We start from the raw sequence: 13524 nt of genomic DNA, 5'->3' as shown, positions 1-13524 counted from the left end.
TTAGCTAAACATACGGTTTAGTCCTCAGACTTTTATCTTGTAATGTTAAAACATATTTCTGAAAATATGAACACATATGTAAACCTGTTAAACGCTGGGCCATTTTCTTCAGGATTTTTCATTAGAGGGAAGTTAATCGGTTCAGTGGAAAAGCATGCCTATAGGTTTTGTTTATTTCATTGAAGAATACAATTATTTACACAGTTGAGGATTGTATCCCAATTAATAAATCAGGATTAACTGATTATTTCATATGAATGAGGCCTTTATATCTAAAGAGGAGTAAGTTTTCTTCCATAAAGTACGCCATGTTTCTGTCCATGTAGCCCAGAAAAGACAAACCAAACAGTGGCTCTAGAGCAGGCCTTTCCCATTTATTGTGACTTTCATGGCCACTATACCTGTAGGTGCTTCTACATGCTTAGAAGGGGAAGGTGAGGTGTGGGGTTATCAGTTGGTTGCAATTTGAAACTTGACCACTAGATGACAGTAAATCCTCCACACGGGTACTTTAAGGTTTAGCTACCTTTTTTGCATGTATTAAGCCCACAGTAAATGTATGATACCACTCTGGGTGATTCTTTTATTTCAGGTTTGTGTCGAAATGGTAATGAATGGGCGATGACATGGTTTAACGAATACAAGGAGCTGGGACCAAAGTCTGCTCAGCTGTATTCAACTTGACCTTTTAATGGTAAATAAAATTGACAGAGGCCAGCATGCAATTACTTTAAATAAATAAAAGATTCTTCGACTCACTGTGGTCCTCTGTCATGGTTTAATCAAAGATGCTTGTCAAGCCAGCAGATAAGATACATAGATTTCTCAGAATCTTTTCATTTGTCTGGCATGTCCTGGTTTCAAGGTTACCTCCATCATAAAGAAGAAATGTTATCTCGGGTTGGATGTCAACACTGAATAAAAGCTTCATGGAAATGCAGTACAATGGTGTGATGTATCATTTTCATGGTTTCATCGTTTATTACCTGTGGACACCTGGTGTGGATATCTGTGAATATTGAATAGTCCTTTAATAAACTATGCAGGACAAATCATATACTCAGCTGAGAACATGTGAGGACACAGAAAATGATCTGACCATTATAAGTAATTTACAAGAAAGCATCCACACAAATTGTCTTGCCAAGGAACCTGGAGGTGATGGATATAATCTATGTGTAAAGTAGTCTAACTCAAGGGTCAAGGAAGGTGGTAGGTAGGCAGACTCAGCAGATGCCTTGCAGCACAGCCAGTACCAAAACTTCAACTGGCTTTATAGGGTATTCAATTCACACCTTAACCACTCAAGCAAGCATCATATTACCTGACAGGGACCTACACAGCAATCTTAATAAAAGGGAATTGAATTACATATTTAGCTCTTTTACCAGCACATTTACACCACTAAATGGCTCCATAAAAGGTAAGTTAACCTTAATACATTACTCCAACATTAACTAACAAACAAAAGAAACATTCTTACAAAAAAGAAAACCCCTTCAGTTGGTTTGGCCCAGTGATGTCAGCATGGCATCACCAGCACCACAAAAGACAGGAAATGCTGGGCTGGCCCCTCACAACAATAGCCCTGAATGAGGGGTTTGAACAAAAGACCCAACGATTGCAAAATAGTCAAACCTGCAACATAATAAAGATAACTGAAACTAACTTATGACTGTTTGCTTTAACCCACTCATATACTTTGATGTAAAATGTAACATAATGCCAACACAAGCAAACCCAGGATAGTTAGTGCTGCAATGCCACAATAGCCAAGCTAAATTGTAGCAAATTGAACACAAAGAAATCGATATGGTGTAATGTAAATCGATATGGTGTAATGTATGAGCTGAACATGTAAGGGACAAGTGGTGAGTAAAGGAGAGGCAATGACAGAGACACATGAGGTGATGCAGCTAGAAGACAGATATCAGTTGAAAGCGGTCACTCTTGGGTATGATAACCAGGCTTTGCTATCTATAGAATCTGACAAAACACATTTTCTGAGACCGCTCTTTTTCTGGTTCATGGCAAATCCCAGAGACTGTAGGCGAGTCACCAGCTTGGGTATTGTCCTGATACTCTGAGTTTGACAGAATTAATAAATTGTACAGGTTGTCGTGGGTTCGAATCCCTTGGCCTGGTGCCAGTGCTGCCTCAAAGTATTTGGTGAAAACGGAGGAGCGAGAGATAAGCTGAATGGTAGAAACTCGATATTTGTACACTTTGCTGCTGTAGACAAAGCACAGAAATTGCTGACACTGTCTGTGTCAGCAATATTGGCATATGAAAATAGGCATTCTTTGGGTCCACCATATTGTACCAGTCTCCCAATTTAACCGACTGCATTACATGGCATAATGTCAGCATTTTGAACTTGAAGTTTTTTTAGGTATTTGTTTAGTACTCTCAGGTCCAAAATAGGATGGAGACATATCATCTTTCACCAGAGTCACAGCCACTGTGCTTTTCAAGTGGATAAGCCTGCCGCACCAAGGCAGTATTAAGTGCGCAAGCAGTCAGCCCCGGACATGGAGAGTCTGCACTTCTTACTGGGTTTACTGCTCACAGTGTTTTTCGCTTCAGTACCAAGTGGACAGCCATTTTCTCATCCATTTGAGGAATGTTAGCAAGCCCACTGCCACCATATTCTTTAAGTCCAAAAACTGAATAAACAGCAATTACAGAAGAGCCTTAGGGGAAGCCCAGGACTGTGTGAGGTTGAACACAAATACGAGGAAAACAGATCATTTGTGTTGCAGGAAAAAATAATTTCCTACAACCTGAGATATCAGCTACACATCTTTCCAGGGTCATCCTCTGGAGCGACAGTGCTCCGGGTTAGCATGTGCCACTTTAGCATGCAACATGGTGTCGTGAGTATTAGGGCTGTCACTTTTGTCAAAAATAAAGTTTGAACGATTATCAAATGTCACTCAATTCGTTCAAAGGTATTCAAATAAATGCGACCCCCCTCCCAAAAAAAACAAAACGCACAATAACTCATACTCAAGGTATCATTTGTTCATTTACGCTGCCATGTTTGTCTGAATGTAAAGTGAAGCTTCATGTTGTTACTGGACAGAAGCACTAGCTTTACAGACCAAACATACATTTGAAACATAACCCAGACTACACACTGCTTTTTGTAAGATGTTAACAGCCAAGTAGGTTTGAAACCACTGGTTTCATCTGTAACAATATGTTGTATTTTAAAAGCTTGTTGTAATATCCATTGGGTCAAATCTTCATCTGAAAAGTAACTAAAGTAGTGGAGGAGAAAGGACAATATGTCTCTTGGAAATGTAGTGACTGTATTAAGTAGTATAAAATGGAAATACTTAAGGTGTGTACAAGTACCTCAAAATTGTACTTAAATACAGTACAAAAGTCTTTGAGGACTTTTGAAATTACAGTAGTGTTTTTAAAAGACCTTCAGGGTTTTAAAAATGTTATCAGGTATATATCAAGGAAAATAAGATGCTTAGCGCTGTGACTCAGTTGAATGGTAAAACATGAGAAGAATCTAGATAACAAGTGCACTGTGTGTGTGTGTTTGCGTGTGTGCGTGCGTGCAGTCCCATTTCTGTGTGTGGCTGGGTGAGAGAGAGAAAGAAAGAGAGAGTGCATGTGTTATTTCTGCCGGGCTTCACACATTGAGTGGACAAACAATCTATTCCAATTAAAGCTAGCTGCAGCCCTGGTGACTGCAGAAGGGGCTGTGCTCCATCGGATCACATCATCCTTTGAAAAACCCCAGAATGGCTTATTGTGATTTGGAGGAAACAGGCCCCTTCAGAAACAACTAGTGTGGGCTGGCGGCAGGGTGAGGGGGTGGGTGGCAGACTGGCTCCAAGTTAGTTCAGAAAGTTCCACAGCAAATTGTGTTACGACGCGGAGGTGGAGGAGGGTGGGGGGTGCACAGGGAGGAGGGCAAGGCCATTAATCCTGGTTGCAGCCCGGTTTACCGCTCTTACTGCATGTGGGGCAAGGAGGCAAATTAATTATGTGGCGGAGATTAATTAGTTGACGTTAAGGGAAATCTGTGACTGTAAAACTTTAGAGGGCTGCACAGCTGACTAGACTAATGGGGCGTTCATGAACTCTTAATAGATGCTACTCTGATGTTGAGTACTGTGCAAGCAGAGCAGAGAGAGAGAGAGAGAGAGAGAGAGAGAGAGAGAGAGAGAGAGAGAGAGAACTTGAGACAGAAGCAGTGACAACAGTGACGATGTGTTCTTGTTGATTTTAATTTCAGCAGAAAGGATTCCAAAACTGTCATCTATGAGCATCTGAATTGACTCGAGCCAACAGAGTATGAAGTATTAAGACCATTTACTCAAGTAAAAGCAATGCAATAATTAAAAATTCTTGATTACATGACATGCATTCAAGTACTGAAAGCAACTTACAGTTAAAATATCAAAAGGTACAGTATAAGTACTGTACTGTAGTAAAAATGGCCCCTTTAATTGTTATTCTATTATATAGCACATTAATACTGCTCATCAATGTGTAACTAGTATTTTGCCATTGTAGCTGGTAAATGTGTGTCTAGTTTTAACGACTTTAGATAGCACAGACGCTTCGTTCAGTTTTTGGTTCAGGATAAAGCTGATGGGTTTGGGAGATGATTAATGGGATGGGAAAGAGGAAAAAAACTACGGTTTGCAACACAAATTTATGTTCTTTTCATTTTTTGTGAAATTTTAGACAACTTTATCTTTTTTGGCCTCAAACAGTTATTTAAATGAGCCAACAGAGGATGAAATATCAAGACCATTTACTAAAGTAAAAAGTAATGCAATAATTAAAAATTCTTGATTACATGTTAAAAGACACGTATTCAAGTGCTGGAAGCAAAATATAGTTAAAATATCAAAGGTAGAATTACTTGTTATGCAGAAAAATGCCCTCTTTGTCTTTTATACTATCACATTAATAGCTTTATTTCCATGTCAGTATTTTATTTTTTTCCCTCTTTAATAAGTGATTTTGGAGTGTGTGATGTCGCCGGGGAAAACAGGTTTATCTGGATTGCATCAGTCACTCTTTGACACAGAAAGGTGACATTGAAAGTGCCAGCTGTATTTTTATTTTCAAGTAAAGAAACTACAATTCTGCACTAAAGTTCCTCCAGATGTGGCTGCTTTAAAGGACCATCTGGAGAGCTAACACCTTCAAAGCAACACTAAGAGCAAAACACACCAGCTCTGTGTTATCGCAGCACATGCCAACTGACCTAAGCGGCTGTCTGATAATCTCACAACAGTTCAGTCTCCACCTTGTACCATAACTCCACATACTCTATCTCCCCTCTCCCCTCTCCCCAATGCCTGCAGCCAAACCTGTTTCGCTGATAGCCGTTGATAGTCTTTCTCAACACTATCACTATAAGAAACACATGTGAACTGCAGGCAGATTCCTGCTGTCCGAAGGTAAAATAATGAAAGAAAGAAATAAAGCTTTGGTCTGCATTTAAAGGGCACTGAGGTTAACATCCTGTCTGCAGAGTTCCAATAAGCCCCTGAATAAATCTAGGCCACATTCAAATATGAAACAGCCACCGTAGGTTTTTGGAGCTTAATGTCTTTGAGACGGTGCTGCTGATGTTTTCAAAGTCGCAATAAGATTTGAATAAATAATCCCTCACCACTCTAAAAAAACTGAGTAAGATCGCACCCTTGGGCATAAACAACTTCTCTTTTGATTTCTCATGGTTTGGATTATTGGAGTTTGCCTACCTGCCCACTCTCAGTTCTCTTATACTAATTCTGAAGCTGACATTCTCTCTATAAATGTAAAAAAACACACCCTGACAATTATTGCATATATAATGATTGGAGGATGAGAAATTTGACAGATTTTTTCAGCCACTTGCTCAGTAGCACAAAGGTTATTGTTTTTCTTCCAATGTAGAGAGCATTGTTTGGTGCACATTTGCATACAGAGGGTGACCAAACAGGAAATTCAAGAAAGTTGACACTTTAAATAATAGCATGACACCAATGGGGTTTAGATTCTGGTAAGAGGAAGTGCATGTAAAATTCAAAACACACGGTCTAAATGTGATCGGTAAACCACAGAGATGTGTGCAGTCTACTGTATACATACTCATGCTTGCTGGCTCATAACTTGAGCCCCTCTTCATTTGTTCTGATCGAAGACAAACTGCACAGCAGAATGACAAACAAAAAAAACAAAAACATCAGACTAAAAATAAAATACATCTTTATTATGGTATTAATTCTTCACTTAAAAAAAAAACAACTATTTACAGTACACCGTAATGATCGGCTATATATATATATATGTGTGTGTGTGTATGTGCACAGAAGCATTTATAGAAGACTTAACTGACTCTTACATAAAGAAACATTTGAGAAACAAAATGAACATATTCAGTACGGCTTGTGCTGAAAGTGACTGAGGAAATTATAGCAGCAGGAAAATGTCCTTCAGAACTCTATACTTCGACATTAATAATGTCATATTATATGAACGGAAACATGAAGGTGTGACAATATTAAACTGCTGAGTATTTATCCTTATGTAACACATTAACTGGCACAGTCTAAAATCTGACTGTCATTACCAGTGTCATAATAAGTCATCTGCTTTGATCAGACGACCAGCTGAACAGCAGCTGAGTGCTTCAAACAGTACAGAAAGACAGTAATATGCATATGGTCAGACAATGGGAAGAAAAAGACAGGTACTGACAGAGTATGTCATGAACTGCAGTCTGCCCTGGCATTTGGCTCGATCATACAAACGTACTAGTACAAAAATAGATTTAGTTTAAATGTACATTAGCTTTGTCTCTTCGTCTACTTTGTTAGTATGGAAAACAGGACAGCTCATGGAGATGATCCCCACTGAAGCAGGCTCTGATGCTTTAAGCAATGCTACGCTGAGCTACTGAGGCTCAAACAATCACTTCCAGTTGAATGTTCGACCCACCAGTTCAAAGAACTTCTTGTTGGGTTCATGAAAGAACTGGTAGAGTTTTTGCATGATGGCAGGGGCCACATGAGGGTGAGCCCTGCCTTTCGAATCATGTAAACACCTCTCTCGCCCATGGTCTCTCAAACAGTAGAATCCCTTGGTTTTATTGAAGTAAAAATTTGAAGCATTTATCTGGGGTTCCAGTTTCAAGAACCTTTCCACCTTTTTCATCTCAGGGAAGGGGTCCCTGATCAGTTCATCCCCATCAACAATGTGGATGCTCTCCAGTGGGAAGTACTGCAGCCAGTTCTGCATGTGCATATAGTACAGGCTACGATTGAGAGCCTTGTATCCCAGATTGATCTCGCCGTCCTTCACCAGCACAGACTCAATGGGCTGGTAGCACTTGTGCTTCTGGAGGCGGTTGTAAAAGACCTGGGTGTAGTCCGAAAGCACCCGCTCAGTGGGGTCTCTGAGGATGAGCAGCAGTTTAATGTCAGGGTTCATCTGATGTAAGCGTTTGGGGACTTTGCTGGAGGTAAAGTAGGCAGGTGTCTTCTCTACTGTCAGCTGGTCAGGGAAGGCGTAGGGCATCTGACTGAGATACCAAGGCAAACCCTTCTGAAAATGGCTCTCCCAGTCAAAGAAGTGCACTTCGTTCTGAGCTGCAGCCACTGCACTGTGCAGACTGAGCATCTCAATCAGTGCCCTCGTCCCACCTTTCCTGACACCAATAATTAGAATCTGCGGAAGTTGTTGGAGGGTCCCATTGGGGTGGCTGGTGTTCCCGTTGTCTGTGTGCAATGAGGTGGGAGGTGAAGGCGGCCCCTCATCAGCCACTGGTCTGGAGGGGATGGGGGGAGACTGCATTGCAAAAAGCAGCAGCCCGAGGAGTAAGGCTGCCATGAGGGAGGTCCTGACCCTGGAGGATTTCAGCCTGGCGAAAGCACCAAAACTGTATCCCACATTGAAAGAGCAGCTGCCTGAGGACAATGGTCCAATTGAAACGCAAAAAAATGCTCTCTTCTCTGACAGTAGCAGTAACTGCAAAAGAAGAAAACAGCTGTGATTAGAGGATACCTGGTGTGTATTTGGCAGCGAAATAAAAACATCTTAGGAAAATACAAGATCACAAGCCATCACACATAAAAACACCATGCATGATAAGTCATCACAAGCACTGACAGCTTAAGGATTCTAAGTTTGAGACAGAAATGTCTGCACAATATAGTGTTCAATCATATACACATACATATTTAAGTGAGGAAACTTTAAACTCTATTATCTTATCAGTCATTTATAAGATAACCTATTGATTATCATCAACATTTAAAACATATTAACAGTGTTGCATAAGTCTATAGTTCAAAGTACCAGTGTAATTTATTTAACTGTAATGCTATTAACATATTAAAGTCATTTTTTCAAAAGCACATTACCTTGAAAATGAATTTATATATTTAGCTTACTTTATTGAATAAAACGTGGATGAGCTGATATTACCTGCTTTCAACACCTACTCATATCTGAACGACCCAGAAATATAACAATGATTAAATGTGTAAACCTTAATAATAATGATAATGATAATAATAATGCCTAATAAATTCAGATGTTAAAGAGAAAGTGCAAACAGTGAACCTAAGCTCGTGGGATATGTATAGGCTATAGGATTAGTACAGCCACAGGGAATTGGACACGGACAGAAACTACAAATTATGGGCTATTTACCCCTGGGAACCAAGTTTTACGCAGAATTACATGTCTTTGTTCAAATCTGATTCATCAGTTTATCTGCTTCGCTCTCTTTGCGTCCGCACTGATCAAGAAAAATGCATGAAATTCCGCGGATTTCTTACCTTTTCAACTATAATCCTCCAAAGATTGCATTTCGTTCAGTTTCGGGCTCTCTGTTCTCAGAATCGATACTTCCAAACAGACAGCAGCAGGTCTAGTATGATCCAGCTCTGTGGTTTCAATGATCCGAGCGCGCACACACTCGCCTCCGACCGGGGAGCAACTTCACCGGAGCGCCTCCACCGTGCTGTGTTTCATGTCTACACCGTCCTTCCGATTTTTGAGTGTCAGCTGTTGTGTGTACACGCCCACGTTACGCCTGCAGGACCACTCCCCCACTCTGACTCATGTTGTTGTAATGTTATGGCATTTGACACGATAGATAACGCTGCTGACATGCCAGATATGCGAAGAGGAAGTGAAGCAGGTGATCCAGGTGTGAGACTTTAAGGCCACTCGTGTACAAATTCGTCCAAAGCCTACCCCAAAAAAAGAAAAAAAAGGTGCAGAGCAGAATTACACTTGTGATTTGATTATGTGATACAGCAGAAAATTGCTCCAACCTTGTAGTGAGTGCCTTAGTAGCAATAGTTCTGATTATAGGATATTTACTAAGAAGTCCAAAATATTCAAATTATAGAATGTGAGTTGCTCCATACCTAAATTTGTAACCCATAGAAAGCCTGTGCCTTCTCAGGATTCAGCTTGAAAAAGGCTATTCAGTGGTGCCTCCAGGAGTTCTCTCTTCACTCTTTGCTTTCAGCAGAAATCAATGAAAGAGACAGACCAGTTATTCATCCCTAGCATTCTTCTCCTCCTTTGTCCACAATGCAAGTGTGTCTGTGGGTAGTCGGCGAGTCCAAGCAGCACAATCTCTCTTCGTACAATCAAACCTGTTGAGCTCTTTTTCTTCTTTGGAGATGTTCAAATCCTTCCTAAGAACAATTTGGCAACAACAGGTCCAAAGTACAGCTCCAATCAAAACCTGCCATCAAGTTATTGATGATGAATTGAAGTTATTGTAGTATTTCGCAATTTCCCCTCTGAGTCACGTTTGTGTGTACAGTCAGTGTGATAAAGATTGAGAGAAAGTCACACTTGATGAGTAAGTGGCACATCATCAATGCTGAATATGTTGACATACTTTGTATCTCTTTTGTCCTGGCCTGCACAAATGAAGGAAACAACTATGAGAAATCTGATGGGAATTTCCACATACGCACATGCAACATGATCAATTGAATCTGACTTTCTTTTTTTTATTTTGAGGGTTATTTTTTTGCCGTTATTGAATAGTAGACATTGAAGGGGCACACAGGAAATAAGGGGGGGAGAGAGATGGGTACATGCAACAAAGGTCCCTGGCTGGTTTACGTGTTATTTGCAACAAAAATGTGTCTACCGGGCGCCCCCAAGCTGCTTTGATTTCAGTTTGTTTTTTAATCAAGTCTTCTCCAGCTGTAATTGGGTGGTAGAGCACAAGTGTAGCCCGTTTCCCATGCTGATGTTACGTCTGAAGCGGAGAAGGCTTAAGGGTTTTGCGGCTGAATATGGATGTATCTGATTTTAACCATGTTTGCGATTTTTTCTGCTGCGTAAGTTATTTAAGTGAAGGCCATTATACACATTAAAGCAACATACACCAGAAAGCTCAAAGCAAGACGTTTGCAGCCACTGTAAAAGGTCTAGTGCTGATACGGCCAAGAGTTTCCTCACATTGATTTCTATATGAAGTTTAGTAATCCTCCTGATTCTGCCCCCATGTCTCCTGGAAGTGTGGAGCCAGCTCATACAATATACAGTAATCCTGCTTTGAGGATCATCTGAAGCGTCCGACCACATTAACATGACAATGGTACATATTCACACACCATAAATACCCTCAGTGCCACCTCAGGGCCTTTCAACAATAGTTCAACAGGATGAAATAACAAATACTCATCTGTGCTTGTGGGTATAGTCTGGTGGTGTAGTAGAGTCACAACTGCATTTTTCATTTTTAAAGTTATTAAATATTTCTCCTTAACAGGTTTAAAAAGTTACAGACAAATTACATGTTGCAGTTTACCCAAACAAATCATTTTCCTTACAAGTCAGACAAATCTTGCAGTGTTGCTACATGATCAGCATGCTTGAAAAACATTTTGTTTGGTGCTCGTACCAAATGTGTGCAGCATTCAAAACAGGTTTTATCTGGCTCTGGCAGGCTTAACAGATTTTCAAGTGGGTACACAGATTGTTATAAATATATGATATACACGTACTATGTCTGTCATGTCTGTGTTCACAATCTGCCTTGTTAAATTACAGTTGAACCTAATTATGTGTTCACGTATGTTTCACCGACTCAGACCGGGAAATATTTATCACAGCAAAGCCAAGACTGAGCAGAGGATGCTCAACAAAGCTCTACTGTCTGTTAACCTTATGTGAACTACTATAAAGTCACCTTTGTAGGGCGAATGTATGTACTGTAATCATATTTAGGTTCAATATCCTTCTGTGTGACATGTGGATAGCTTTGCACATCAGATATTTCTGTTGAGGAAAGTCTCACTTTTGATCTTTTTCACAGACACAGAGGTAGAACTTATTCATTTCAATATTCCTGCAGGCTCTGTAACTGGTGTAACATTAAACTGTTTTGCACATTGTATTATTGTTTTTCATTTACTTTCCGCACTAAACCATTCCTATTTCTTATTATTAGCTTTCAGTGGAGCACAGCTGTGTGTTGCTACCCTCAGGCTACAAATAGTAATGCTGTTTGACTTCTATCCTCCACGTGAATATTCTTATTTTAGAGTGGGAAATTAAAATTTCCTTTAATGCTCATTCAAAAATAGAAATATATTTAATATGTCATGCTTCTTTCACTCAAAACACCTGAGGAGGAACAATAGTTATTTTGCTATTTAATGGCTATTATTTTCTATGGCATACATTTTCAGTTCAATTATAAACATGGTGAATAATCACCTGCTACCCACCTCTAGCACACTGCAGGTCATCCAGCTTGTTCTATAGCTTCATCTATTTAATGAAGCACTGTCCTTTATTCATGCAGGCTCACTGTACTGCTCATAACTGCAGTTATTCAAGATGTCAATATAATATGACGGGAAATTACACAAATATTAATAACACTAAATGACGCTGATATGTCACTAGCTGTGAGTGTCACAGTAGTCTGAACACAGAGGGACTTTTATGAAAGGTGATCGCCAAATGGAATGATCTTAGTGTGGAAAGTTTTACAGGTGCACAATTACAGTTAAAATCAGACGTCTTCATTTCACTTGTTTCATAATGCAACAGACACATGGATAATAGAGGTATTTCTGTTTGCTTCCAAGTTTCAGTTCCCGGGTAGCAGCCTGATATGTTTGTGGTCTAGAAAAGCATAATAGTGGTAGATCACTGCAGTCTGTCAAAAGAATGACTGAAAAGAGAAGCTATCTTTCTCCCCTTCAAGTTTTAGATTAATTTATATTCTAAAAGAAATGCATATAATTATATATAGATATTTCAAGAAATATATCTTTATGACAACTTTGACCATCTGCTGAAGAAGACCATGTGTTACAGTTGAAATCTCCTGTCAAATTACTTTTACAAAAGAAGTTCAAAAATGAACTTTTCAACGGCACGTATAAGCCGACACAGATGAGAAGTCCCAACCGTGCTGTGGGTGAAATCGTAACTGCCCCTGAGCTTGCATGAGAACTGATCTGTCTCCATGACAACTCTACTCACTGATGAAGACTGTGATACGCCTGAGGACCCCTGCAAAGGCTAGTAACTGGACCTTGAGTTGGGATGTTTGTACTGATTGTTAAAACTGGAACTAAAAAGAGTTGAGTCTTGAGTAGCAGGAACATACAGTGCTGCTTGGAAGTTTGTCAACACTTTCCAATGTTCTCTATTTGCGCTTAAATATGACCTAAAACATGATACACAAGTCTAGATAAAGAGAACCCAACTAAACAAACTACACATAAACATTAAATATATTCATTTACTATTAGACTGCATCCATATTCAAAAAATTTGGGATGATGTGCTTAAAGAAATCAATGACATAATAGGACAGACACTGAACATTTTTCCCCTTTTTTGTATTCTTGGTATAGGCCATCCCCCAGATATTGCTTCTGATCATCTAAAACTTCTTAAGGTCCTGCTCTTGTGCTAGAAGATGTATTTTATTAAAGTGGTTGTCAGAGGAACCCCCTAGCGTTGCACAGTGGATAAGCAGTGTGATGGAGCTTATGCCCCTCGAAGCCTTAAGCTTTTATTTGAGAGAGGAACCGTTTCAGTTTCATAAAGTTTGGGGCCCTTTTACGACTTACTTGGGGCCTGATTGTCTGCGTACAATAACTGGAGGGCTGCATGGGTTGGATTGGGGAGAATAGATCTTTAGTGTGTAACTTTATGTGTGTACATTCCTGATTTGTATTACAAGATGAAACATTGTACCTTCATGTGAAACTGTCATGGCCTGTAAATCTGTCAACGTTCAAAAAAAAAGAAAAAAAAAAGTATATATGCATTTATAAATTATAACATGTTCTTCTATCTTTCCTATTTGTGTGAGGCAAAAGTATTTGAACCTTTGCTTTCGATAAAAGCTGGGGGTCTGGTGTGACCCCTTTCACAGCAATAACTTCAAATAAACATTTCTGGTAGCTGTATCAGTGTATCAGCCAAGCACATCAGCTGAGAGGAATTTTATCCTGTTCCTCATACGGAACATCCTCAACTCAGGAATGTTGGTGG

At 39.7% G+C, this 13524-nt stretch overlaps 1 protein-coding gene across 1 annotated transcript; it reads right to left on the bottom strand.

Annotated features, from left to right (window-relative positions):
- Positions 1–6679: 6679 nt before the first annotated feature.
- On the bottom strand, positions 6680–7941 carry hs3st1 (heparan sulfate (glucosamine) 3-O-sulfotransferase 1). The gene has a single exon (XM_053324010.1). It carries the CDS (start codon positions 7852–7854, stop codon positions 6937–6939), a length of 918 nt encoding a protein of 305 aa, XP_053179985.1. The 5' UTR covers positions 7855–7941; the 3' UTR covers positions 6680–6936.
- Between the last annotated feature and the right edge of the window lie 5583 nt (positions 7942–13524).

Source organism: Scomber japonicus, chromosome 8, assembly GCF_027409825.1.
Source record: "Scomber japonicus isolate fScoJap1 chromosome 8, fScoJap1.pri, whole genome shotgun sequence".
NCBI classification, from domain to species: domain Eukaryota; kingdom Metazoa; phylum Chordata; class Actinopteri; order Scombriformes; family Scombridae; genus Scomber; species Scomber japonicus.
The sequence above is the reverse complement of the archived record's forward strand: the minus strand, read 5'-3'. Positions and strand labels throughout refer to the sequence as shown.

Bases quoted from the DNA above. Each gene is read 5' to 3' on its own strand.
- hs3st1 (XM_053324010.1), bottom strand. From the start codon at position 7,854: ATGGCAGCCTTACTCCTCGGGCTGCTGCTTTTTGCAATGCAGTCTCCC.